At 38.3% G+C, this 25,021-nt stretch overlaps 2 protein-coding genes across 4 annotated transcripts in view; both read left to right on the top strand.

Moving 5' to 3' along the window:
* JADE3 (jade family PHD finger 3) overlaps positions 1 to 7,642 on the top strand; it is a 46,550-nt gene extending 38,908 nt beyond the window's left edge. For both annotated transcript variants that reach the window (XM_088144992.1, XM_088144993.1), the window contains 4 exons: positions 757 to 873; positions 1,518 to 1,988; positions 3,348 to 3,465; positions 4,742 to 7,642. In XM_088144992.1, coding sequence (XP_088001118.1) covers positions 757 to 873; positions 1,518 to 1,988; positions 3,348 to 3,465; positions 4,742 to 5,634 — 1,599 coding nt within the window. In that variant the 3' untranslated portion in view covers positions 5,635 to 7,642. The remainder of the gene's footprint in view (positions 1 to 756; positions 874 to 1,517; positions 1,989 to 3,347; positions 3,466 to 4,741) is intronic.
* Positions 7,643 to 14,268: 6,626 nt separating this feature from the next.
* RGN (regucalcin) lies at positions 14,269 to 22,625 on the top strand. 2 transcript variants are annotated; one of them, XM_088144990.1, is made up of 7 exons: positions 14,269 to 14,438; positions 16,393 to 16,560; positions 16,830 to 17,012; positions 18,591 to 18,806; positions 20,456 to 20,587; positions 21,450 to 21,604; positions 22,312 to 22,625. In XM_088144990.1, exons 2-7 carry the CDS (start codon positions 16,398 to 16,400, stop codon positions 22,360 to 22,362), a joined length of 900 nt encoding a protein of 299 aa, XP_088001116.1. In that variant the 5' UTR covers positions 14,269 to 14,438; positions 16,393 to 16,397; the 3' UTR covers positions 22,363 to 22,625. The 2 variants fall into 2 exon arrangements, with proteins under 2 accessions (XP_088001116.1, XP_025021893.1); XM_025166125.2 differs by lacking the exon at positions 14,269 to 14,438 and adding an exon at positions 14,556 to 14,875.
* The last annotated feature ends 2,396 nt before the right edge of the window (positions 22,626 to 25,021 follow it).

Below are 25,021 nucleotides of genomic sequence, written 5' to 3'. Positions count from 1 at the left end.
TGCCTTATGATGGGGCATTTTCCTCCTCCACCACCATTTCTTCTTTACTACTAGTGCAGGGCGCTGTCTCAACCGTCTTTGATTCATCCATGTAAGCCTTAATTCCTCTGCCATTTTGAGAATTGCCCTTCTTAGGCATCTTCTTTTAAATTATTAATCTTGCCAATTAATTGGACATTAGTTAAAAGTAATTGGCAAACATCAGCAAAACTGGGTCAGGATGAGTGCGATTGGCTCAGTATGGCACCTTCTCCAGTGGCTAGCTATGCCCAACCTGCCTAGTTTTTGTTGAAGATACATGTTGTGCTTAAAACCTCAACTGCCTTTATGAGCCATAGTGATGAAAAATTGCAGTGCATATGGTCATATCATGATACAAATCTCACCCTTGGGTACTTTCAATCTGATGTTTGATTCAGTCTGGTATTTGATGGTGCTATTTGCATTATGATTATTATTCCATCACATCCCTTTGTGGTTGTTGATGTAATATTTATTCATCAGTTCTACTCAGAGTAATAAAATGGTAGTATTTTATTATATTTTTACTTATTAGCCATCCTGAGAACGTTGCCAGGAATAAAGAAATTAATTTCATTTTAGTTTTTAGCACTTTTAGCCTCCATTTATAAACTTATCCCAGTATCATAACTACTCCGGCTCAGATTTTTTGCCTGTTTTGCAAAATGCTAAAGTAGAATAATAAAGGTACTTTCTGGAAATGTCACCAAATGTGTGGGATGTTTTGCTTTGTAGGTAAGCATTGCTTGTCCAGAAAGGATGGAACCAATTACAAAAGTGTCCCACATTCCTCCAAGTAGATGGGCTTTAGTTTGCAGTTTATGCAAACTGAAAACTGGTGCTTGTATTCAGGTATGTGATTCTATGTTGTGATCTCTGAAGTGAAAGAACTGAACCTGTGCGCTAGCAAGCACATCACATTCTGATTGGTACCAAATAACCACCTTAAATATGAGGAAGGAATACAAATTTGGCAGCGGCTTTGTTCCCAGGTAAATAGTTTTTAGAAATCTTTGGTCTTCAGAAAAAGAAGGTGGATATTAAACAAGATTTTTAGGCATTTTTAGGGTTGTGGAGGGATCCCAATTTGATGGGGAAAAGGTGATTTGGCATGTACATGGGTACATATGTTTCACTGTTGGCACATGCTTTTTTCTGGGATCTGTGGTACAAACCCAAAAAAACATACAACTTCTTTAAGGAGATGATTTGTTCAAAAGTTCTATTTAAATATTGAATTGTTACTAACTGTGTTTATGTGTCAGGAAGCTGTGAATCCCTGCTAGTGATCTAGTTTTGGAGGCAACTCAGGAGGGACTCCAGAAGTGGCCAAAGACTTGTGGGGGGGGGGGGAGAGATAAAAGTGCATTGCTGGAAGCATTGTTTCTTGAGTATCTTCTATAACATGGTGTGTGTGTCAGTATAATTATGAGAGCTTTGTTAAGCAGATTTTCATCGTTTGTTCTGTTGATGCTTGATTTATTTTCATTCAACAGTGCTCTGTGAAGAGCTGTATCACTGCCTTTCATGTCACATGTGCCTTTGAGCATAGCTTAGAAATGAAAACAATCCTGGACGATGGTGATGAAGTCAAGTTCAAGTCATATTGTCTAAAGCATAGCAAAACCAAGCAAAACTTGATACCTGACACAGAAAACCTCAAGAGCACAGTAGACCAGAAGCAAACTGAGAGTGAGAAAACCAGTTTGCGTGCTCAGAAACTTCAGGAATTGGAGGAAGAGTTCTACTCACTAGTGAGAATAGATGATGTTGCAGCAGAATTGGGGCTTCCTAAGCTCACTGTGGACCTGATCTTTAATTACTGGAAATTAAAAAGGAAGAGTAACTTTAATAAACCATTATTTCCTCCCAAGGAGGATGAAGAAAATGGCTTGGTTCAGCCAAAAGAAGATAGCATTCATACTCGAATGAGGATGTTCATGCATTTAAGACAGGATTTAGAGAGGGTAAGTGGTTAATGCTCTTATAAAGGAAGCTGTTGCAATAGGAGAAACAAGAAAAAATATCTATCCTGGAGAATGTAGAATAATAGCCAGAATGGAAGGTATTTTATGGATATCTTAACTGTATTACTATGAAATACGAGATACTTTTGGGAATTCCATAGTGCAAAATTTGCAGCAGCAATTCCATTTGGGAAGACTATGAATGTACATGAAATTTTGTATCCATCTGCCATGTTGACCCACAGAATAGATAGTGCCTGAGTTGTACAGTATGACTTATTTCCTTTTTTAAAAAAATATTATTAAAGTTTAAAGATACAAAGATAAAAAACTAATACAAACTAAAAATATATAAAAAATAAAAAGTGGAGAGAAAAAAGGGAAGAAAAAATGAAAAATGAAAAAAGAAAAACATATTTCTTTATTTCCTTGTTTACAATACTGTAGAGAATATTGGCTGTGCTGGCGAGATGATAAATTGTCTATCTGCATGCTTACATTGGGGACAGTGGAGCAGAGGCTGTTGACTGACCTGACAATGATGAGATAAACAATAGTGCAGACTTTCAGTGCCTTTCAGTTCTGTGCACTTGAAATCTCAGAATTCCCCAGTCAGTATGGTGACTGCTGAGAATTCTGAGAGTTGGTCCACACATCTAAGAGGCATTTGGGTTGGGAAAAACTGCAACATTTGGTGAGATTTTTCCAGACTACTCTAATTAGTTCTGGCTTTAGAAACTACCTCCAGTTAAAAGGGAAGGGACTAATCTGGTCCTGAAAACCAGTGGCCACTGATAATCAATTCAGTGTGAATATTTGAAATATCCCAAATAATGGTTTGTGGGTGGATGGTTAAAATAGGACTAGAATTATAAAGGGGAAGGTTTTGAATAATTGGAGTATTTTAAAGGAATAGTGAAGAAAGTACTCAGGAAATTTCTGGAGAACATCAAACTGTACAAAATCAACTATCTATCATAAAGGGTAAGCTGCAAAGGTCATAAATAAAAGTTATCTTCCTGAGGGCCTTACAGTCCTCTGTAACCATATGGATGTCCATTTTTGATTCCTGAAAATTGAAAGAGATTATTGTCAGGTGAAGCACTTATTTTTGTGTGTGGTTAGTTACAGTTGGAGTTCTGAAAATAATTGTTTTAAGTCAAGATATTTTAATATAATTTGAATCTTTAGATTCAATTTTTGTAAATAATTTTAAGTATGCAGATAGAAGTGATCTTTTAATTTGTCAGTGAATTTATCCTTAATGGTTTTAAAAAATCTTTTGCAAGCTTTTTCAGGTGCTTGATTTTGCAAATCTTTTGCAAACATTTAAAAGTGCTTGATTTTGTGTTTCTGTAGGTAAGGAATCTTTGCTACATGGTAAGCAGAAGAGAAAAAATAAAACTTTCTCATAGCAAAGCACACGAACAGGTCTTCAATTTACAAGTCCAGCTTATTAATCAAGAAATTGCTGCAGGTAATGAATACAAAACAGACTTATTTGTTATGTATTGGTACCTCTCTGAATCCTTAAAAAACCCTATTGTCATTGGATAGTAATCTTAAAATTCTTTTTCATGAAAAAGAGTTATATAATACTTATATGCTGCAGTTAAATTGATCTAATTGTTTGCATTACATTTACTGTGTAAATAACTCCAGATAACTATAGAATATACTAGAATCTGGGAGTAGACATCCAATGAAATTTGCATTGCTTCAGAGGGAATCTGTCTAGGATTGCACATCAGCAATATATGGAACCACCCCTTTTCTCTGCATCTTACCTTGTTCTACTGTCTTTTACAGGCCTGGCCCTAATTATTCCTCCAAATTAATATTTTTATTCAAAGATTATCCAAATCTATATTCCCCTTTTGCAAAATCATTAACCCCAGAATCACTGTACTGAATTGACTTAAGCCTTGCCTTTCTCCATAAATAAATGTCCAGCCCAGTTATGAGTTTACATTGGCATCTTTCCTTTCAGCCACAGAACTTAACAGAAGGAGAAAGCAGTTGAGTGTTACCTCTGGATTTTCCTTTTGCTTGTAGTACAAGCCATAAGTAAAAAGAGTAGGGGAGTAGAGAGAAATTTGATGGAAAAGGAAGAATAGAATAATTTCAGTCACTGCAGAAGAGGAAGGGAAGAGCAGAAGACAAACAGGAGGCTGTCTCTTTTATCACATATCAGAAGGGAGAGACTAAAAAGACTGAGGGCAAGTGAGCCACACAAGAATGCTGCCTGGCACTTATAGTAGTTAACCACCAGAACTGGGTTGGGCAGTCTGTGAGCAACCTAACAGTCTCTAGCCTCACTGTACCACCAGGTTGATAGTAAGTAAATTGGTGTTTTTTGTAATTGTATGGTTTTTCCCATTTAAAAAAAATCCTGTCTAGACCCAAACAGTTCTCGACTTCTACATTCAATTGTACAAGCAATACATAACTCATTTGATTTTTCATAATAATTTTTGTTATGGATTACATTTGTGTTTCAGGTGTTCTGAAAAATAAAGAGCTTTAATATCTCCAAATAAAAAGTATGCAGTAACTTTGTAAAAAAATCTTAACATTTGGCTATATTTACTTTTAGTGGAGCAAAAGGAAAAATAGGGAACGTTCAGAAATAGCTATTTATATTATAAATGTGTGAGGTTGCTATATGTAAGTTTCATAATGGATAGCTTATATACATTTTCATGGTAAAAGTTGAGTCTTAAATCTCTCTCTCCTGCCTTTGTCTCTTTCAGGTCATTCCCTGACAAGTGCACTAGAGAATACATTGTTCTACCCTCCTCCTAGAATCACTTTAAAATTAAAAATGCCAAAATCACTGGGGGATTGCAAAAGTAACTTAAAAACTGGTACCAAATCACTTTCTCCTGACAACAGTGCCATGATTTATAACAAAAAAGGTATTCCGCTATCCAAGGAGACTTTTATTTCAAATATGAAGTCCTACTCAAGGTTTCATCATGAAAACAGAAGCAATGGCTTATTGGAAGGGATTATGAAACCTAGAATTGAAGCAAAGGATTCTGGGTCTGAGAACCTATCAGATTTCCATCATGGGCAATCATCTGGCAAACCCCTGGCACTTCAAGCTGCATTGCATGGACAGTCCTCTGTTGGGAATGGAAAAATTCAACAGACTTCTAAATTAGAAAAGTCTAATGGCTTAGTGAGCAGAGTTGGGGATATCACTCAGCGAGACAGCTCCAGCCAAACAACATATGAACAACAGTCTGTACTTTCTGCCCACTTGGCTAGCCAGAGTACCTTCAGAAAATCCACAATGGAACACTTCAGCAGGTCCTTCAAAGAAGCAACCAACAGTTTGGTGAGGACTACAGAAGATCTCAGGTGTTGCGAAAAGCCCTCAAGAAGGCTTTCAGTGAGAGAGCGTCCATGGGGCAAGCAGACTTTTGAATATCAAATGGGGAGTGCCCCCTATCAAGACAATGATGGATACTGCCCTGATTTGGAACTCAGTGATTCTGAAGCAGAGAGTGAAGAGATTAAAGGGCAGATTAGATTGAGAAAAAGCAGCTCAGGCAGAGAGAGCCCAAATAAGGACTTCAGTAGAGAATGTCATAGTAGAAAGAAAAGAAACTTGATTTCTCATAGTTCAGTGCAAAGGTGATAGAAATCTCTGCAAATGAGAATAGCTCAGCTTTGTGGGTGTCCAAGAGTAATGATTACAAACCTTGGGAAATCTCCAGGTTAAAGAATAGAGTGCAGGGTCCACAAGCAAGTGACAATATTTTCCAAACTGTACACTGGTTTACTCTTTTGAGGACATTGTCCCCCCTCCCCCCCCACCATTGTGGGCAAATACTCAAAAAGCATTTTCATCATCCTGTGACAATCTGCAAGGTGACCAGACAATTCTGGTTGCAGCTGCAATAGGTTCTCATTTCATGAAAGCACTTAAATCTCAACTTCTGAAAGAACTGTAAAAGGAAAGTGTATTTGAAATGATAGTGTCTCCTTAAGTGTTTTTCTGAATTGAGTCGTGACTACTAGAAAAAATCATGTTCTCAGTCAATATTAGAACAAATTGTATGATCCTAAGTCCTTAGAAGTAGGACCCATTTTAACTCAGTGGGACTTGCTTTCAAATAAACATTATATATCAGAATATATCATATGTCCTCCTAATCTACTGAGGAAGGTTTATAAACTCCACAGTCAATGCTGCCAAACACACACTGACCTCTAGATTTTTCCCAATAGTTAACTCCTAAAAGTTGTGTTTCTTTTCACTATTATAGATTGCTGTATTATGTAAATACCTTTTAACTTCTAGTATTTTTAAATTGTTTTTAATCCCTTTGTACATAGTAACTTGTTGTGCATTGCACTTGTAAAATATTTTATGCAGCCAGCCAATAAAAACGGCTGGTGTGTGGATAATGTTTAACACTAGAAGTACTTAATCTCTTTAACATATTCAGGCAATCACCGGTGATGCCAGATTTTCCCATATGTTCTTAAAACTTGGTCCCCTTCCCAACAAGTTAGTATTTTTTTTAAACTAACAAATATGTTCAGATTTCTGAGCCAAAACACTTAAAATCAGTTTATGCAAAGGTGTGTGTATATTGAATTCTAGGTTTAAATAATGAAAAATCATAAATCAAAATATTTTTGATTCCCAAACATCTTCGTAACCACTTTATTCTTTAATTTTTTTACTGACATGTTGTAATATATTAAAACACACACACATCACATCATTACATAATTTATTATTTTGTTCATTACTGCACACATTGCTGCACACTTCTGATTTTTAATCAGAATAAAAAAAACATTTTATTTTTGGAGTAATCACAATTTACTTTTGTTAATGTAATGCCATAATGTGAAACAAAAGTAATTGCTATAAATTTGGAATCAATTAATAGCAAAAGTATTTGTAGCAAACAACAAATGAGGGCCTTGATGTCCTTGAAAGCCTTAATACTATTGGATTTAGTTAGGAAGAATACATTGACTCATGAAAGTTATTTAATAAATTTGACAGGTCTGTACTTTTTGTTTTAAGCATATTTAACATTGCTTTGTCAACTTTTTTGTATCTTCTTTTTTTTTGTAAATATGCAATTGTATTTTGTTTTAAGTTTGTTGAGAAAGAGCAGCCTTTAAGTTTTGAGCCATTCAGAATGGTGCTAGTAAAGTTCATTTCTCTACATACTGGTTCTGACTGAATTGGGTACAATTTTTCAGTGGCCAGGAGGAGAAAACATACAGTTAATTACTCATGCATTGAGAAAAAGAAAGTAAATAGGAAATGGTGCTTCAGCAAGCTACAACTGTTTTGCAGCTTTTAGGTTGATTTAAAATATATTTGATCAGGCAATAGTGTTTTTCCGTAATACTTTTATATGATTTCTGTAGATACATGAAGGATCCTTTGGCTTCATAATTTCAAGTATCTGTCTCCCAAATATAATTGCTAGTTTTCACAGAGTGTTCAGTGGCTAATTTTGAAGTATTACCTCTTAATTTGTTTCCTCGTCTTGACCCATATGCATACCCAAATTCAGTTTTTTTAAAAAAATGGACTGTCTTTTGCAGACATCTCCTTTTTACAATACTTTTTTCATTAAATTATGAAACTGCTAACCTTACCTTTTTCATTGTGATCATTTGGAGACTGTAACACTTGGGAAGATTTTATTTAGTGCTTTATTCATTCATGAAGGACTAGTAACATTCCTACATAAAAAAAAACTATATGGGCAACCCAGGTGTGTGTAAGTGGCCTTGAGGACCTCAAAATACTTGCATATAATGTAGGATAGTCTCTATACAAGAACAGAGAAATGCTCTATATAAAGGTTTGATAATGTATGACTCTTAATTTTTATAGGACTAAAAATCAGATTAGATAAATATAAATAAGTTTGTATGAGTTTCAGTGAGTTCTATCCATTTGATTAATTTGTTCCTTTATTAAATTAGTATATGGATAAAACAAAAGTTCTGAACCAAACATTTTTTAACAATGTCTTACCTTAGAAAAGGCATCCCATGTTATATAAGAAAAGAGAGGTAGGAACACCTTTTATGAGTGTCTTTAATAACTTTTATTTTTTTCAGAAAAACCTGCAATCTTCTGCCTAATTTGGCACAGTATTTTTAGTGTGTTTGCTTTCACGCAATTAACATGGCATTATTGTTTCTTTTAGGAAATGTCTAACATGCATTTTTGGCCTAATAAAAGGGATCTCCAGATAGTTCTAAATTTAGAATAAGCTAAATATTAAATACTTGATTTAAAAAAGAGGAAATATATTAAATCAGAGAAGTATAAAATAGGTCAGTTTCAGTGACCCAAGAAACTAAGGCAGATTAAAGATACACATAAGTATTTATTAAATTTAAAAAATGGGGTGCTGCAGGGTCCTATTCTCTCTCCCCTCCTTTTCAACATATTCATGAAGTCGCTGGGTGAGGTTCAGTATCTTCAGTACACTGATGATACCCAATTATATCTTTTGACTCTGGGCCGGCCAAGTGAGGTTCTGTCCAGTGCCTGGAGGCTCTGGCAGTCTGGATGGGAAGGAACTGTGTCTGACTCACTCCTACCAATACTGAGTGGCTGTGGGTGTTTGGATCATTCAGATCTAGGGATGTTCCATCTTTGACCTTGGATGGGGTAGCACTTCCCTATTCAAGGATGGTGTGCAATTTGGGAGTCTTCCTGGATTCAGCTCCTGCTTGATAAGCAGGTGGCAGCAGTAGCCAGGAAGTCTTTGCACAGCTTCATCTGATGCACCAGTTGCACCCTTTCCTAGATGGGGGAGGCCCTTCAGGCAGTCATGCATGTCCGGTCACCTCATGGCTTCACTACTGCAATGCACTCTAGATGGGGCTGCCCCTGAAGACCACCCAGTAGCTCCAACTGGTTCAGAATGCAGTGGCACGGACAGTGATGGATGGGCCTCAGTATGCCCATGTAACAGCTCTGCTTTGTGAGCTATACCGGTTTCCACTTTGTTTCTGGGTACGATTCAAGGTGCTGGTCACTACCTACAAAGCCCTACAATGTATGGCCTGGTTACCTGAGGGACCACGTGTCTCCTATAGTATCTGCCTAGCTGATCCAGTCTGCAGGGTTGGCATGGTCTGAATTCCTCTGATTAAACAACGCAATCTATCAGTACTCTGGAAGCATGCCTTCTCTGTAGCAGCGCCTGCCCTCTGGAATTAGGTTCCTCCCAGATATGAACGGCCCCCACCCTGGTGGTGTTTTCGAAGGGCCCTGAAGACCTGGCTCTTTGCCCAGGCCTTTGACAAGTGTGATTGAAGACCCCTTTTCTTCTTTGCCTTTGTTTCCATCTGGGTCTGTTGTTTATGCCATCTTTGTTCCTTTTTATTTTGTGTTGTTTTCTTGTTTTTAAATGTTTTTAATGATTTTAAATCGCCTAGAGTCTCTGCAAGTTGGGCAGTATATTATTATTATTATTATTATTATTATTATTATTATTATTATTATTGAGTTACTATGGCAAAAGAAAGCAAAGATAGTACCAATAGTTACAGGCTCCTTAGGTGTAATCCCAAAACATCTGGAGCACCATCTGAAGACCCTTGGCATTGACAAAATCACCGTCAGTCAATTGCAAAAGGCAGCTTTACTTGGAACAGCTTATATCCTGTGATGATACCTTTAACACCATCAGACAATATCTGTTTATCCCAAGTCCTTGGGAAGGACTCGATAGGTGGAAAAAAATGCCAAATCCAGTCTAAACAAATGGCTGATTGTGCAACCAACAACAACAACAACAATATAATGTACTGCTCTCCTAAAATTAGAGAAGGCAATATAATTCTAAAGTATGAATACTACCACCAAAAGCCTGCTCTCATCTCTTTCCTGCAGACTTTCAAAGATGCATTGCTGGGAACAGAGGCTTGGTGGTTGAATGCAGCACACAACAAATCCAGTACCATGGGAAGTGGCCTTTCAGACCGCTTGGTTCCAACCCATGCATGATACAGAATCATTAGAACTTTAAATTCTTGTAATTTAAACAAAGTATCTGAAATAGACTCTGTTAAGATTCGCTATATATAACCCAAGCAATTGAATTGATTTTTAAAATTTATCCCTCTTAACATTCCGTAAGTCCCTCAAGACCTGGCTATGTGATCAGGCCTGGGGTTCCCAGGGGACCGGGGAGATTTTACAATGGCTCCCTTATTAATATTATCCTCCCCTGTTTTGTGTGCTTTTATAGTTATTTGTTATTTTTTTTATGTATTTATTTTTTTAATTGTTGTACACCGCCCAGAGTCACCTTGTGTGAGATGGGCGGCTATATAAATATGACAAATAAATAAATAAATATATGTAACTGGGGCATCATGAGCACAGTGACATACAACCATCTTCATTCTCAGTCAGTAAAAGTTGTGCTTTGTTTCAGTTGCAAAGTAATCAAACGAGTTGCCAAATATAGTTTTGTTTTTTGACCAATCATAGTTACATTTAAAATATTGGGTTTCTGCACGGTGCTATGTGGATGTCATAGGTCTGATTTGCAAGATGATACTAGTCAGACTGCACTTTCTTCCAAGGGATCCTTGGAAAATAGGGTTACAATTATATTGTTCCTGCCTTTTTAAACATTTGCTTCTTTTTTTCTACTTTTTCCAGCCTTTGTTTTCTATATACCTTCTGAGACTAAGGTATTAGGTAGCTATTGAGCATGCTCAGTCCTTACTGAGTTCTTTTTCAGATTTTCCTTGTTTGCAGTATTAGTACACAGAATTGTGATAGGTACAAGAGAAAGCAATCGTTATAATGCAGTAGTACTACCTAAACACAGCAGCAGCCAACAAAGATGCAGGTTAGAAATAACAGGAGATATGCAGCTGGAAACCATTAATTTGGGAAAGGTGATCCAGACTGATAATAACCTTGATGCGTGGAAAATGGTGAAAGAAATCCTTGCTCTTTTTATCTTGTACCTTAACCTTGTACCTCAACTGTCAGCTGGGAAAAGAGCCATGCTAATATTCTGATTTCCTTTCTACAAGGCTGACTAGCAGCGGCATCAGGCAGCTTTACCCAGGCAGTAAACATTAAACAGAAATGTAAGAAGGAGCAGACTGTGAAATAGATTCCTTATCGCTTTTTGTTAGGAAAGATCTACAGTATCAGTTGAATGCTGCGCCCTGCAATGCGAACCGGGGAAGGAGAGAGATGCATCAGAAGTAGGCATTTACAGCACAATAATCTTTTGGGGCACACCTACAGAGATCCAGCTTCTTTATAGAAAGAAACATTGCTATAGGTACAGGTGATGAAATCTGAAATAATCTGTTAATGGCAACTCAAGCAGAATTTTTGTAATTTGTTCCGTTTTTCTGGTGGCTTCCTGCATTAAATTAGAAGTTTTCTTTTAGCTAAATCATAGCTATATATAAATGGGTCTTTGTATGTGTGTAACAGTCATGTGTAATACAGCATTAAACTACTAGAATGGGGCACTTGATAAAAATCTGCCCCTTTTGCTCGATCTGACCATTCTCTCTCTGACCACCTGCTCTACCCAAGGAAGTTTCACACTACAAGAAAATACACAGTGTTAGAGTAAATAAATTGGAGAGCTGAAAGTCCAAGGCAAGTAAATACTGTGTGAGGGGTTGGTTTAAATAGCACTCACATGTTACAGCTCAATGGTCCGTAAAACAACTATCTGAGGTGATGTGGGGTTCTTTTTTATTTAACACAAACAATGCTGATCTCTGGTTTTTATTTAGTAATGTACAAAGTTCTGCCTTCTTGAATAATTTTCCCTCGGACTAATTTTCTGGAAGTACTGTATTTCGCTACATGCAATACAGCCAGAGTTCTCAAATCCCACTGTGGAAGAGTTGCATCCTGCAGAGATAAGCAATGTGTGGCCCTACAGACACTGTTGTATTACACTGTGTTACAACTCCAGAGATACTTTCGCATTGGCCATTTGGACAGAAGTTACTGGGAATGGAAAGTTCAATGACAGCTAAGCCTGTAATGGACTTATCAGACCCCACAGGGGATGGTGGTTTGCAAAATATCACAGGAGTGGAAAATTTGCACATTCCTCTTATATCAGGGAAGATTAATGTCAAGCCTCTTAGCAGCTACTTAACAACCACTTGATTCTCTTGTGGGCCATCTCTTGAAGCAGTTGGGACTTTGCTACCAGCTTTCCTGTTATAGAAAGAACATACAGATGTTCCAGCCTCAGATGTTACTCTACATCCATTCCAGGCCACAGATCATCCAAATAGTTTTAATCATGTGCACAATGAGTAAGATGGCTAATTTTCAGGCCATGCCCCAGGACCATCCACATAGCCATCTCACACTCTCTCATGTAACATGTCTTAGTCTCAAATTCCAGTTTCAAAAATCCAAAATGTCAGCCATTCCAGGCTTGGACAATAAGCAAAGTGTCAGGTAAGCTTCCAATTCTGATTAATGGGGGCAATAGCATAACAGCACATATATGCCCCATCAACGCCACAGGCTTAGCCCAGGAACACAGCTTGTCCCTGCTCCCACCAGGGCTGTGAAGTCAGAGTTGCAGTCAGAGTCGGAAGCAATTCTTGGGTTACTGGAGTTGGAGTCGGTACATTTTTACCGACTCCGACTCCTAATAAATCTAAATTGTATATAATATAAATTAATTTTTGAACTAGTAGAGAAAGTTGTTCCTGATTTTCTTTTATAGTTTCTTTCTTTTATATCCTATTACTTTATACTCTATAGTCTTTTGATAAAAAGATAACCTCATTTTTTATCTTTTACCCTTTAAACTATAAGGTTTCTGAATTTTTTTAATTTCTTTAGTAAATAAAATAAAAAAAAACCAGAATGCCTTAGCTAGAGCCTTTAGACCCAAGCTTTAACCAGCTAGGGTTCTAAAAAGTCACCTGCTAATTCACTCTGGCAGTGATGAAAGGCCTTGTATGTCACGTGCTTGCAGTCGATATAGGAAATGTATAATTGCTATATTTATAATTTATTTCCTATATCGATATATAATTAAAGGAGTCAGAGTCGGAGGTACCATGAATAAAAGAGTCGGACTTGAAGGTTTTATGTACTGACTCCACAGCCCTGGCTGCCACCATCAAAAAATAATTGGCTAAATTAAGGGAAACTACTCCTTACTTTGCCTCTCATCTTTTTAACATACTGCTGGCTTGTCTTACATAATTACTATGTTACAAAAATTACTGAGAATGCCCGAGGTGAGCTTGGCCTATCCACATGATGCTCCCCCTGCCTCCAAAAAGAATTTGGCTAAGCTAGCTTGTTTTCCACTTGGCCTGGAAGTCCACTAAGTGACTTGGCTTACACATTATCCTAAATTGTAATATAGTTTGTTTGGTTTAGACAGTATGTGTGAATCCATTATGGTTTAAAATCATAGTTTATGGTTTAATTTATTTTGCAAACCCAACTATGGTGGAGTGTTTCCCGAATCGCAAAGAAACCATGACTTAGCATAATGGGCAAACCCAACCGGCCATTGGAGACGAGTCGCTGGCAAAATGCCTTATAGGCTATATTTGGTTTCAGCTCAGTGGCTTGTATGAACTTGGTCAGCAGACAAAGATAATTTACGCAAGCAAACGTACTGAAATATGTGGATCCAGTCATAGAATCCCAATTTAATCTGCTCAGAGTTATAAGTATTGAAAAGCCGCTTTAAGAAATTGCAGGATGATCACCAAATAAAAAGTCAGTGAGCCGGCTTGGATATTTCGTCTGTTACCAGCCTGAGATTTGCCAATCACAGCCAAGAGGTGCAGGGGCACACCTATGCATTTTGAACTAAAAGTTGATGAGCCAAGATTTTGTTTTAAATGTCAAAAGAAAAGTTCACAGTCCTGCAACTGAAAAAATTGCCCCTGGTTTCCCAAGCCCTGATCCTTCCGCACCCGAATTTCAGAAGTATAATTGGGAAGGGGAAACTCATTTTGTTGCCGAACCGATATTTTTGAACCTGGTGTTAGCCGATCAGTTACAAGTAGCCTGGAGATTGACCGGGGATTGGCCAGCGTCCCCTACTCAACGTTGCTTCAAATCCGCTTTCTCCCCAAAATTTAGCAGGGATGATCTTCGTACGCTGCGCGTACTTGTTGCTAGTGGAAAGAGGAATAGGGGCAGAGACTGCAAAAGGCGGGATCCACCTTCTTCACAGTGGGACGCACTTTAGCAGAGTCGCTTGCCTCCCCTCTGTAAGAATTAATAATCATTGCTGAAGTGGAAGTCAGGGCGTTAGAAAATCGATACTTTCTGCTCACGGGCGTCGTTGCAACAAGAATACCTCAACAACGCCTGCGGGCCAAAGGAGGCGGTCGGGCCTTTCCCAGTTGTCGTCTCCAAAGTCGCCCGTGAGCTTCGCCGCCGCTGCGCTCCCAACGCGGGTGAGTCTCGCGCGGACCCGGCAGCGCGGAACGAACGCGGCGCCCCCGCCCCGCTCTTCCTCCTCGGTCATCTGCTACGTGGGCCGCGCCCAGGGCAGGCCCAGCCGATCCTCCCCGTAGTTTCCGGGATCCCCAGGAAGGAAGGGGCTTCAAGTCTTTCTTTTCCCAGATAGATTTCTTTTATGGGGCTGCCCGCTGGCCAGGGGACATTGCAGACGCAGAGCATGAAATCTTCAGTTTAAAGAACCCAGGATTTTGCGCGCACCCCCCCCCCCCGAATCCCTTCGCCGAAGCGCTCTTTCTGCAGCGCAAGCAAATGTTTATCGCCGTCTCGCTGCCTCTGCAATTGACAAGCCTCGACACGAACATCCACCGCAGTGCAGGAAAATCATTTACTTTATAATTCTCCCTAATTCCCTTGAGGGGCTGGTTAAAAGGTACAATGAATCCTCTGTACATATTTGTTTGAAACGTTTGTGATCCACGCTCTTGCTGCAGCGGGAGCCTAAGGTCGCTCCCATAGCTGGGCAGGAAAACATCCAATGTTTTAGCTACCTCTTTGCTACAGTCTAGTGATCGTCCGGATTATTGCAGCCCGGTATGGTAGCCTAAACCTATGTATCCAATTTTTAGTAGCCGTGGAAAACAGTCCTGGTTTTTATTAGAACATTCATTTCCCAAATTTTCCACCCAGGAAAGTTCTCAGAGCAGAACGTACAAAAAACATGAAAACAATACCAGTGGATTGTTGCGATTTCCTGTTTACATCTACTCATAATAATGGCTTAATGAGTTCTATATTCTGTGTTTGCATGATTGACTGACCCGTAATGCAATCCCATAGATCAGGATTTCAGGAGGCGCTGAACAACACCGTGGTTGGCTAGTAGGGCCGTAGAGAGTTCCAGAGCAGAATGCATTTTGGAGCATGTATTGAACATCTTAAAGTAGCTGCATCTTTCTCTGAGCATCCTTGGCTGGCCTCCCCAGCTTCTATAATCCCAGGAAAAGACACATTTGGGTTAGAGCAGTGTTTCTCAACCTTGGCAATTTTAAGATGTCTGGATTTCAACTCCCAGAATTCCCCAGCCAGCCTGGCTGTGGAATTCTGGGAGTTGAAGTCCAGACATCTTAAAGTTGCCAAGGTTGAGAAACACTGTTTATGGGGGTCCTGACAGGGGCTACATGTGTACCTCGGTGTACTCTGAATCATATTTCACTCTTTGAATCTGCATCTCTACAAAATCCTTTTGGCTAGTTTGTGGCTCTATGTTTTGTGCCAACATAGCTATTTTCACATCCCTTTGGCACAGTAAGAGAAAAATCTATTGTTCTACAAAGTAATTTTTCTATGCCAAAAAGGTGTTATTGAGAAAGCATGTTTAGCTTAATGAAATCATGTAACTGGTACTGTTAGCTGTAAGGTGTACATTTGGCCATTTTTTAAAATGCAGGATCTGCTTTCTCTTTCCAGTTATTTTACATGTATTTGCATGTAAAGAGCATAGCAACACACTTTCTTTTTCTCTCCTTGCTAGAAGCCAAGCATTTTGCTTGGAAAGAATGCTGACCAAAAGGCTTTTGAAGTTTGACCTACTTGTTAGCATTTGCAGACATTTAAAAAAAAACATATTCAGCAAAAACTTGGTAATGTTTAACTGTGAAGATAATAGCTGCCATTAAAGATTAGCAATACCAGCTGTTTTAAGTTTAGGGACAGTTTGGAAGCCAAGGAAAGCAGAGGTAACTGACTGGGTGATAAACTTTTTGGACTGTATTCTAGATCATCAGATTAGTGATTGGAATTCTGTTCAGCTGTTCAGTTGTTCAACCGAGGACCTAGAACTTCAAATTCTTTAGATTTAGCCAATACTGAAGTCTGTAAGGATATCCAGTTTTGGTCAATTTAAGGTCAATTTTTCTTTTATTCCTTGATTGCTTTTGGACAAACAAGACACAATGTCTTCTATCAAAGTAGAGTGCATTGTGCAAGAGAACTGCAAGATTGGAGAATCGCCTGTATGGGAGGAAAAGGAAAATTCCCTTCTCTTTGTAGACATAACTGGCAAAAAGATCTATCGGTGGAATTCTCTCACTAAAGAAGTGCAAAGTGTTTCTGTGGGTAAGAAAAACAGTTTCATTTTAATAAGCCAAACGTTTGCTTTTGTTCTTGAATATTTAGTGATCTAAAGCTTAAGTAATGGAAAGAAGCATCTTAGTAGTTGAATACCACTAAAAACCAGTGTGGTGTTATGGGTGGAGGATCCAGTGGGCTGAGTTGTAAAATACTATGTGATGCCTTCCAAAGGAGAGTTATAAAAAAGTATACATTATAATTTTTTGTTACTACCATTTCTTCTCCCCACCCAATCCCCTTAACATGGTTTCCAGATGCCCCAGTGAGCACAGTATCACTTCGCAAATCTGGTGATTACATTATTACTCTGGGAACCCAGTTTGCAGCTCTAGACTGGAAAAAGAAGTCCACTACCACCATTATTCATGTGGACAAGGATAAATCCAACAACCGATTCAATGATGGGAAAGTGGATCCTGCAGGAAGACTGTTTGCAGGTACGTTGGTCATAACTCATTCTTAAGGAATTTTTATTCATTTTTTTCTCTCTTAAGAAATTTGTATCCTTTGTAAGTCATTTGATGGTGGCTCCATTCTAGCTCCATTCAACAGAACCTTGTTCTCTGCCTGCTGCTCCTTCCATGGGGATGGGTGACTTGCTGAGGAGAAAAGGAGGTCCTACATTCACACTCCCATGCCATTAATCATACGTGTTATTTGAGGGCCGGAGTGGGCAAATGAAGAAACGTATGTGACAATATCTAAGTCAAGTGCTGTGACTCACATACTTGCATCAGACTATAAGACTCAATTATACAATGGCAGCATTTGCAGGTGTCACTGTGGGTATGCCATCCTTTTGGTGTCATTGTGGTTTGCTGTAGATTTCATTGGGCATCACACTGATGATTAGGAATTGTATCAGTCCTGCCCTTATTACCGTAATCTGCTGTGGTCTGGGTGTATGACCCTTTCTGCCTATTCAGTCCCAAGTGCTGGATATGTGTACATTTTTCTTTTGTCCACAAAACCGTACCTTTTCATTGGGATAGCTTGTGTTTTAACTTTGAAATCAATTATTGTTTTAATTTTAAAATCTTCCCAGAACAATTTTTCTCAACCTTAACCAGGGAGGTTAAATTGCTATTTCCATCAACCACAGAAAGTCTCAACAAACACAGTACTTTTCAGGCATTAAGTTGTTAATTGACAAGGTACTTGTAATTTGTCTCACATGTAACCAGCATCTGCACAACCAGCCCATCTTCCCTTCTCCCCACCTCATCCTGATTTAAATCCCACAGTTTAGCCATTCCATGCATCTGATGAAGTGAGCTACCACTCACAGAAGCATATTTCTTTTAATAAAATATGGGACAGTCTGAAAATGTGCTACCAGACTCCTCCTGATTTGGGGAGTTTAAAATATGTCTTCCAATTTGATTATGATTACAGTTTAATAGCACCATCCCTTGCCTAACAGCTCACATTTATCTATAGAAAGATTAAAAGACAGGTCCAGTTCTCATATTTATGATTTACAAGGATAATATAATATGCAAATTTGGATTATGACCAGGCCACTAAGAAGGAAAGGAGAAGCTGGTTGGTCCCAATTAAGTCTGTAGTGGAACATCTTATCTATCTTCTCTTTCAGTCAACTAGAACAGCTGTCAGAGTTTCAGGAGAGGAAGATCTGAATCAAAGAAATAGGCTGTGCTCTCCCTCCTTTCTGGTTTTGAAATTGTGCAGTTAGATTTGATTGTCCACAGAACAAAGTGCTATCCTATATAACCATCCTAACAGCTGAGAGGCTTTGGGCATTTGTTTACATTCCCTTTCCTTGCTTCTATTTTTGAAGATGTAGGTAAGGAAGCAGTGGCTAATAAGCATCTTCCATGAATCTTGAAAGTTTACCTCAGCATATCGTGGACATGAAAAGAAATGATTTGCCCACTCCCCCTACACTTTTCCATTGTGTCTTAGGGAAAGTGACATCCAACTCCAACCTTTCTCCTGATGCTGCTTCTGTGGTGCTCTGTTCTTTTTCCAAGCTGACTCTGTGGTTCTCCTAGGTACGATGGCTGAGGAGATTCGCCCTGCGGTGCTTGAGCGGCACCAGGGCTCACTCTACACTCTCTTCCCCGACCACTCTGTGGTGAAAAATTTTGACAAGGTGGACATCTCCAATGGTTTGGATTGGTCTCTGGATCATAGAACCTTCTTCTACATCGACAGCCTTTCATACCACGTTGATGCCTTTGATTATGGCCTGCAAACCGGAAAGCTTTGTATGACTACTTTGCATGTTTTGAAATGCCTAACAAAGTTGTTTTTGGAGACCATTTTAAAATTGTTGCTTTTTCTCTCTCTTTCCAATCTTGTTGTAGTGGTTAAGGTACCAGGCTAGAAACTGGGAGACTGTGAGTTCTAGTCATGTTTTAGGCACAAAGCCAGCTAGCTGACTTTCAACCAGTCACTCTTTCTCAGCCCTAGGAAGAAGGCAGTAGCAAGGCACTTCTGAAAATCTTGCCAATAAATCTGCAGGGACTCATTCAGGCAGTGGCCAGGAGTCAACACTGACTTGAAGGCACACACACACACAAAATAAAACCTACTGTAGTAAAATAACTAGAGCCACAAATCAGTTTGTGTAAAAATCAGATTGATTTTGCATGTTCTCTTAGAGCTGTTTAAAGCACAGCTTTAATGTTCATTAGGCCAGTTAAAAATGACTCTAGCTTCAGCAACATAGTCTTCTGTACTCACAAGGGCAGGGGATAAGATAGGAAAGAGTAGTACCTACTCTTCAGATTCAAAAGCAAAAAGGTGCTTTGGAAATCAAAGTGCATATACATACTGTATATATGGCATCTGTTCGCAACTTAACCCTAACCCATCTGTTTTCTGGAATCTTGCTACAGCTCAAGTGTTAAAGCCACCACATATTCCAGAGGGGTGCTTCACTTATGCATTTTGTGAAATGACCCTTTCAGATGCTTGGTGCAGCCCTCATAGAACTTGCACTCTTCAATGAAGGGAACAATAAGCACTAATATCACTGCTCCATTTTCTTTCCTTTCAGATCTGATGCTCCTGTGCCTGCTCTGTCTCTTCTCCCTCTCTGTATACTGCTAAGCAGACCCGCAAAGTCTCCTTTTACTATCTCCATCTTGCAACCGCTTACAATAATAACATTGTTTTATTCTGTAGTGTAAAAGTAAAAGCTGTAGTTAATCAAAAGAAATGTATAAATTAGTCTGGAAAAAAATGAATAATGAAGAAAAAAATCCATCCTGTTTTAGGTGGAAGGGTTGGGAATGTACTGTGTGAGTCAGGTATCATAGTGATGGGGAGAAAACACTCAAGTAAGTCTCTCCATCTCAGGAACATAGCCCTAGTTATTCAAGTGCTATGCTCAGATCAGTGGATCTGCTTTCTTAGGTACAGCACATCCAAACTAAACTGAATTTGATACTCAAGAATATGTTTCTTATCCATATTTGTTCTCCCAGCTAAGTAGTTCAGTTAATCTCATTCTCATTAATAGAAATATACACCTTGGAACAGGGTTTCTCAACCTTGGCAACTTTAAGACGTGTGGACTTCAACTCCCAGAGTTGGCTGGGGAATTCTGGGAGTTGAAGTCCACACATCTTAAAGTTGCCAAGGTTGAGAAACCCTAGCTTGGAGGATACCATCTGCCATTCAGAGAAGTCACCCTCTAGCAATCCTTTTGCCATAACGTTACATTACAAATGAAAGCCTGGTTCCCCGAGATTTCCATTTACAGTTTAGAATAATTTCCTGCACAAACCCAAATACTCCTTCCAAGGTAAATTAATGGTGTTTCCCTATGCTTCCTTCTTGTTAAAAATATATATATATATTCAGGAAATGTGTGACTTGGCTTGTTATATGTTTCAATGTCTTTCTTCAGCCAACCGCAGGAACGTGTACAAATTGGAAAAGGAAGAGTGCATTCCGGATGGGATGTGTATCGATACAGAAGGGAAGCTTTGGGTGGCCTGCTATGATGGAGGACGGGTAATCCGTATAGACCCTGAGACAGGTGAGCCATTGTGGAGAGGGGGCTGGGGAAGCCACTGACAGCCCACATCTCTTTCCTGAGATCAAGGTGTTTGGTGTAGGGGATCCAGAGCAAACAGAATACGTCTGTTCTGGTAGTTTCAGATCATTCCTTTGCTCATGTACAGATGTTGCTTTGGAAAAGCAGCCACTGGTCCCCAGGAACAAGAAAGTATAAAAAGGCCTTACCTCTGAAATGCAGAGCAACTCATGCTTCAGTTTACTTGTTAATGCAAATGGAAAACCTTCAGTGATTGGTGAAACTTGGGTGATGATGTCATCCCACAAATGCCGTGACCTGAAGCTTTCTGCATGTGGTCAGAAGGTACATTCAGGTGCAGAAAGCCCTGGTTTTAATCCCTGACCTCTTGAGGTCAAAGAATCAAAGATAGGAAAGTCCTCTCTGTGCCCAGTGAGACTCTCTGTAGACTTTGCCAGATAGATAAATAACCTTGTCCGGCATATGGCATATTCCTACTTTCCATAGTGGAAGAATGATCAGAGCTTTACAGAACTGGTTCAAGAGTCCTGTATATTACACATGGATCACGCTCATGCACAATGAAGGCAATCAGTACTTTTGCCTTTGAAAATCTGGTTCTTTAAAGGCTGTGAAGTTCTTTTATCCAGTTCTAGGACATACCTTTTGTTTCTTTAGAATGGAGTATGCAAGTGGCAGACTTCAGGTAGTTTCCAGCGCCCCATTTGCAGCCCCCGGCTCCCTCATTTTTGGTGGGAGTGCAGTTTCTTTTTTCCAAATTTAAGGATGGAAGGGTAGTGGTTTTCTTTCCACTCTGCTGATCTGCTGCCCTTTGTTAAGGAAATGACCTAATCTGTTTTAACAGGAAAAAGAATTCAGACGGTGAAGCTGCCTGTTGACAAAACAACTTCTTGTTCTTTTGGTGGATATGATTATTCAGAATTATATGTCAGTTCAGCTTGTCAAGGAATGGATGAGTCATCTCTCAGACAACAACCCCAGGCGGGTGGCATTTTCAAGGTAATTGGAGAGCTTCAGTGCATTTGAAATCCTGGCATGCACGACACAGTAGTTGGGAGAAGCATTAGACTAATTTAACTGAGGGGCATCTGCGGGGTCAAAAGAGTCAAGATGGCAGCTTCAATTGTGCTGCTGCAGCCTCTATTCTTACTTTTTTTATTCCCCCCTGCTCTTCCATGGACACCTCTGTTTTAACTGACTGATTTAAGAGCTAAATTTTCACTAATATCTCTTTTAAAAAATAGCATTCTTTTTAAAATGCATACTTTAACAAAACTAAAATTCCAATATGATTTTTTTCCTCTTTTTTTTTTGCATTAAAAAAAAGAAGCAACTTGGGTATTGTGAAGAATCAAACTAAGTATCTCAGATTAAATGTTTTGTCTTTAAAGACCTGGCTTTGCTCTCGGGTCCAGGGTTAGAATGGCTGCTGAGGCCATGATGGTTATTTTGCTGGAATTTTGGTGTGTTTGTGTGTTTTCTGGATGTCTATAGTTTTTTGTTTTGTTTTTTTAACTATTTTATTGTCTCTTGCCTTGGATGTAATCCACCCAGAGTGATCTGGGAGTTGGGCAACCTCCAAATCTAGTTAAATAAATAAATATATGCAGGCAAATATTTGCTTTTGAAATAAATACTTGGAGTTTATTAGGAAAGGCATTACAGTTTTGAAACTATCCTGTTGGTATCCTCATTTTTTTTAACAGATTACTGGCCTTGGGGTGAAAGGAATCCCACCACATTCATATGCAGGTTAATAATTACCCTTGAAGAACCAAATATCAAAACAAGGAAGGAAGAAAAAGACAAAGAGTTGCATCGCTGAACATTTAATCTGTCTCTTTTTTAGAAGCTACAGAAGGATGGTAGCCCAACAAATAAAGTAAGAAACTCCCAAACCATGAATTCAGATTTGAATTGTGCCCAATTGGCTTTTTTATTATTACTAACTAAACAACAACAACAACATTTTTCCTTTCTGGTAAAATCAGTATTTCTAATAAAGTTTCAAATATATGAATACTGTATATGTGTGAATTTATCAGTTTGCATATTGTGTTAGTCCCACTTGAAAAACAAATATTTAGCTGTAGCATGACATAAGTGGGTTTTCTAGTAATAATATCGTTTGTTTTTTGCTTTCTGCCTTGTGGAAATCCAGCCAATTGTGGCTTATTCAACAAACCATAATTAAAAGAGACCATAGCTTACTATGGTATGTGACCTCAGCCTACTCTCTCCTGATAAATGCTTTACTTCAACTGAATTAATCTTGCTTGAGTAAATGTGATCTTGGTTGAATAATTCAACATTTCTGAACATGTTGCATATCTACTCCAGCCAAAAACAATGACTTATTTTTCTAATGAGGTAGTGGTACAATTTTTATAAATATTTTTCAAAATACTGCAAGGATTGATAAAATGACATCACTTCAGTGTATCTAGCACTGTCATGCAATACTAATAATACCTCATTTTTCTTTACTTTATATACGTTTTCTTGTATTTTTAATGGTGCAATTGATAAACTTTGGTAATAAACATATATATACACACACACACGCAAACATATATAGACCTCATACTATTGGAGAAAACCGAAACAGTTAAAAAGAAACCTAAAAGTAACTGAATAAAAAGAAAAACAAATAAAAAACAAAAGAGCAAAGGTATTTAGAAAGAGAAGTGGAAAAAAAGAAATAACAGTAATTTTGGTGTGTTTTGTTTCAGTTTTTTGCTGAACTGAGTTTTCAGAGAATATGAAATGCATGTAACATTTCTTAAAACCTGAGACTATTTTGTAATATAAGATACACCCATTTTCATTTAATATTGTATATATCCAAATTTATTTTTATATTTTTATTTATTTAAATAATAGTGCATTATTGATTTGGTCTCTAGAAAAGTCTTCTCCAATATACTCAATGCCTTTGGACTTTTGGAGGCCACCAAGGCACAAGGGCCAAATAAGGATCATAAGAAGTGTTTAACTGCATATATTGCTATTTGGTAGTTTATATTCCTTTGGTGAGGTTTCCAAAGTTTTTAAAGTATTATTACATTAATTGATTAAGAATTATTATCTCATTTTCAATCCATGTTTTACAGAAAAAAGTATTTTCACCTATCATTAAATAGGGTTTATTCTAAAGTCTTTATGAGAACTGAAATCAAATTTTAGTTTTTTTCCCTATAAGGACCAAACATGGCTGACCATCTTCATTGCTGGAAAAATGATTTAAGATCCTATCATAGTGGGAACTAAACATTCCCATGACTTTAAGGTTGCCAAATAGTAACTCCTAAGTCGAGCCCACATGTCAGTTTCATTCCGATACAATGTTGAAATGAATACTTATGCCTAATGATACCGTATTCTTTAAAATCAGGAAAATTAAAAGCATCCTTCTCTGAACCTTTCAGAAAGATGTTCCTTCCATTAAAAATTAACCATTAATCTATCAATCTGTTTAAAACATTGTGGAACCAACATAGACATTACTTTTGTGGTGGAAAATTTCTCCAGTAAACATCAACAGTTGGGGTCCAAAGGATGGGGGAGGGGGGGGTTGCCAAAGCTAACTGGTCTCTAAGACCCAGATCCACAAGGTTGCATAGGTCCTATACAGAAAGTTGATTAAGAGAGTTGAGCATGCCCACTAGCATGAGTATTAACATATAAAGAGTATTATGCTAGTATTATGAGTACTAGAGAGAGAATTGCTTTTCAACTGATAAGGATGCAAAATCACAGAATGGAAGACACAGGTACCCTTCCCAGTGTGAAAACATTACAGACACATTCCTTGAAAGGCTTTGTAGCACTGATATATGACAGGTGTAAAGTCTCTGTTGTTGCAAACAGAGAGACAGCAATAAGGAAGCAGCATTATGCAGCCTTGAATCTACTTACTACCTGCTCTCAAGGCATAAGGGCTATAACCATTTAGACACTAACAGGCACAAATTGGCATTGCATTAAAATTCCATTCTTAAAGGTACTACATGAGAGATACATGAAAAAAGCCATATATGTAATACTATACGTATAAAGTAAGCACATGAATACACAGTTAATTCAATCTGAGCTCTTATTCCAACTTTCTACATTCCCTCCCACCCTTATTTTTATTAAACTGATGTAACTTGAGGTATATAATCAATAGGGCCAGAAGGGGGTCAAAATGAGAGACAGAATGAAAAACAGAGGGAGATCAAAGCATGAAATTCAGAAAGTGACAGAGAATTAGGGAAATTTAAGCTGAGGGCAGGAAGAGTAACATTGAGAATTCTGCTGAAAGAATCAACGTTTTGAAGGCTTCCTGCTCCAGCACAGAGTGTGAGGGATTTACAAGATGTACTGTAGCATTCACTTCCCAATTGGGTGTCCCAAATACAATCCAATTGCCTT

The sequence above is a fragment of the Python bivittatus genome, unplaced genomic scaffold (assembly GCF_059951505.1).
Source record: "Python bivittatus isolate LINGU-HERP-01145 unplaced genomic scaffold, Pbiv_v1 ctg000350_np1212, whole genome shotgun sequence".
Classification (NCBI taxonomy): domain Eukaryota; kingdom Metazoa; phylum Chordata; class Lepidosauria; order Squamata; family Pythonidae; genus Python; species Python bivittatus.
The sequence above is the reverse complement of the archived record's forward strand: the minus strand, read 5'-3'. Positions and strand labels throughout refer to the sequence as shown.